This window comes from Grampus griseus, assembly GCF_964374135.1.
Source record: "Grampus griseus genome assembly, chromosome: 19".
Taxonomy (NCBI): domain Eukaryota; kingdom Metazoa; phylum Chordata; class Mammalia; order Artiodactyla; family Delphinidae; genus Grampus; species Grampus griseus.
The window spans coordinates 1,234,257-1,236,529 of NC_139013.1; the positions used below are offsets into that span (position 1 = coordinate 1,234,257).

Genomic DNA, 2,273 nt, shown 5'->3' on the forward strand with positions numbered 1-2,273 from the left:
CTGAAAGCAGTGCAGTGCGGCCAAAAATAAAAAAAGTACTTTAAGTATTACTATTTTGTATGGATAGACTACAACTTTATTACACAAAGAGATTTATATATTTGTTTTACTTTTGTCATTAAATTTGATTGATTGTTTTAATTTTATTTTGATATAATATAGTTTAATAAATAAGTAAAATATTTATATTTACCCCAAAGTCAAAATTATAATTGAGGTAAATTAATTCAGATATATCTAGTTTCTATTCGTCCCTCCACATTGTTTAATCTCTGCCCGTCTATATCATTACTTATTGAAGGTTATAGTTCATTCTTTAATTGTTTTTAATGTAATTGTATAGATAGATAGGTAGAGAGAAAATGTGTATTTATCTACATTATTTATATTCTTATTCCTTCACAATCATAAGAATAATTGTAGAATACTAAACATCTTTTAACCCACTTGCCTTTTCTCACTTAAGAATATATCCTGAAGGTAATTTCATACATGGAGGAAAATGATCTTCATTCAGTTCATGGCTGTAGGAAAATATGTTCTGTGAATGGTGCATCCTTTATTCAAATACCCCTTCATATGAACACTTGTATGAATTCCATCTCAAGACCTTTATTAATAACCACTGCACCCATAAGTATGTACTCCTATAATCCAGTTAAATTAAGAAAACGTGTTACCAAAAGAGAGGAAATCATGTGCTATGTTTAGCAGTAGATACAGCTGAGCAGAAGAAGGTGACACATTTATGTTCATTTATCTTTCTAGCATTTATTCATTTATTTCTATCTCAAATTAAAATCAATATCTCCTAGATATGAAAGTGAAGGGTTGGACTTCCCTGGTGGTGCAGTAGTTAAGAATCCACCTGCCAATGCAGGGGACACAAGTTCGAGCCCTGGTCCGGGAAGATCCCACATGCCGTGGAGCAACTAAGCCCGTGTGCCACACTACTGAGCCTGCGTACCACAACTACTGAAGTCCGCACGCCTACAGCCCATGCTCTGCAACAAAAGAAGGCTCTGCAATGAGAAGCCCGCACGCCACAGCAGAGTAGCTCCCGCTCACTACAACTAGAGAAAGCCCACCGAAGACCCAACGCAGCCAAACAAAAATTAAAAAAAAAATAAAGAAGAAGAAAGTTAAAGGCATGTCAACCTGGAAATGGAAATCATCTTCCTCACTCAGACTGGAGTTGTGATCCTGGGAAACTCCTCCCTCTTTTGTCTTTTAAACTTCACTTTGTTGACTGGATAGAAGTTGAGATCCACAGATCAGATTATCAACCACTGGCCTTAGCCAACAACTTGTCTCTCTTCTCCATAGGGATCCCACAGACAATGGCAGCTTTTGGATTGAAATATTTCCTGGATGATGCTGGATGTAAACTTGTCTTCTATTTACACACACTGGCCAGAGGGGTTTCTCTCAGCACTACCAGTCTTCTGAGTGGTTTCCAGGCCATTAAGTTTTGCCCCAGAACCTCTTTATGGGTGGACTTCAGAATTCGATCCACAAAGTGTATTGGTTTCTGTAGTTTTCTTTTCTGGATCCTACAACTCTTGGTAAATGTCTGTATTCCTATTAGAGTAATTGGCCCAAGAAGTAGCAAAAATATAAGTGTAAAAACAAATTATGGATACTGTTCCCCACTCATGCCTGATAAATTTATCAGCTTATTACATGTAATTATATTATCTTACACGGATGTTATATGTTTGGGCTTCATGATCTGGAGTAGTGGGTACATGGTCCTTTTCCTGCACAGGCACAAGGAACAAGTCCAACACATTCACAGCAACAGACTCTCCCCCAGACCTTCCCATGAGGCTACAGACACGCACACCACCCTGATTCTAGTGAGCTCCTTTGTCTACTTTTATTGTCTCCCTTCCATTTTGAGTCTTTGCATTACTCTTATTGTGAATCCAAAACAGTAGCTAATGGACACGTCTGTGCTAATAGCATCACTTTACCTGCTTTCCTTTGTGTTCATCAGCAGTGACACCCATGTCTCTAAGTTCTTCTGTGATTTCTGAACCAGGAAAAAAAGTTTCCTAATCTAGCTCAAATAGCTATAAGTCTTATGATTTCTCCAGTTGGATCAATATTAATTTGTATTTTTAATTTTTTAAATTACATGATTGTCGGTCCAAATTATTCTGCTAGAATTGGGGATATAATAGTAAATAAGAACAACCCTTGCTAAATAAGCAAACAACAGATCTATACACAAATTTTGAATTCCCTTTTACTAAACAAACAAAAAAATG

The 2,273-nt window shown here is 36.7% G+C and overlaps 1 protein-coding gene across 1 annotated transcript; it reads left to right on the plus strand.

The window, feature by feature from the left end:
• Positions 1 to 1,152: 1,152 nt before the first annotated feature.
• LOC309836624 (vomeronasal type-1 receptor 1-like) lies at positions 1,153 to 1,940 on the plus strand (the record flags this gene model as incomplete). The annotated part of the gene is given in 3 exon segments (XM_082676733.1): positions 1,153 to 1,254; positions 1,258 to 1,285; positions 1,288 to 1,940. Coding segments are annotated over 3 exon segments (783 nt in total), but the record flags the coding sequence as incomplete, so codon positions are not given.
• Between the last annotated feature and the right edge of the window lie 333 nt (positions 1,941 to 2,273).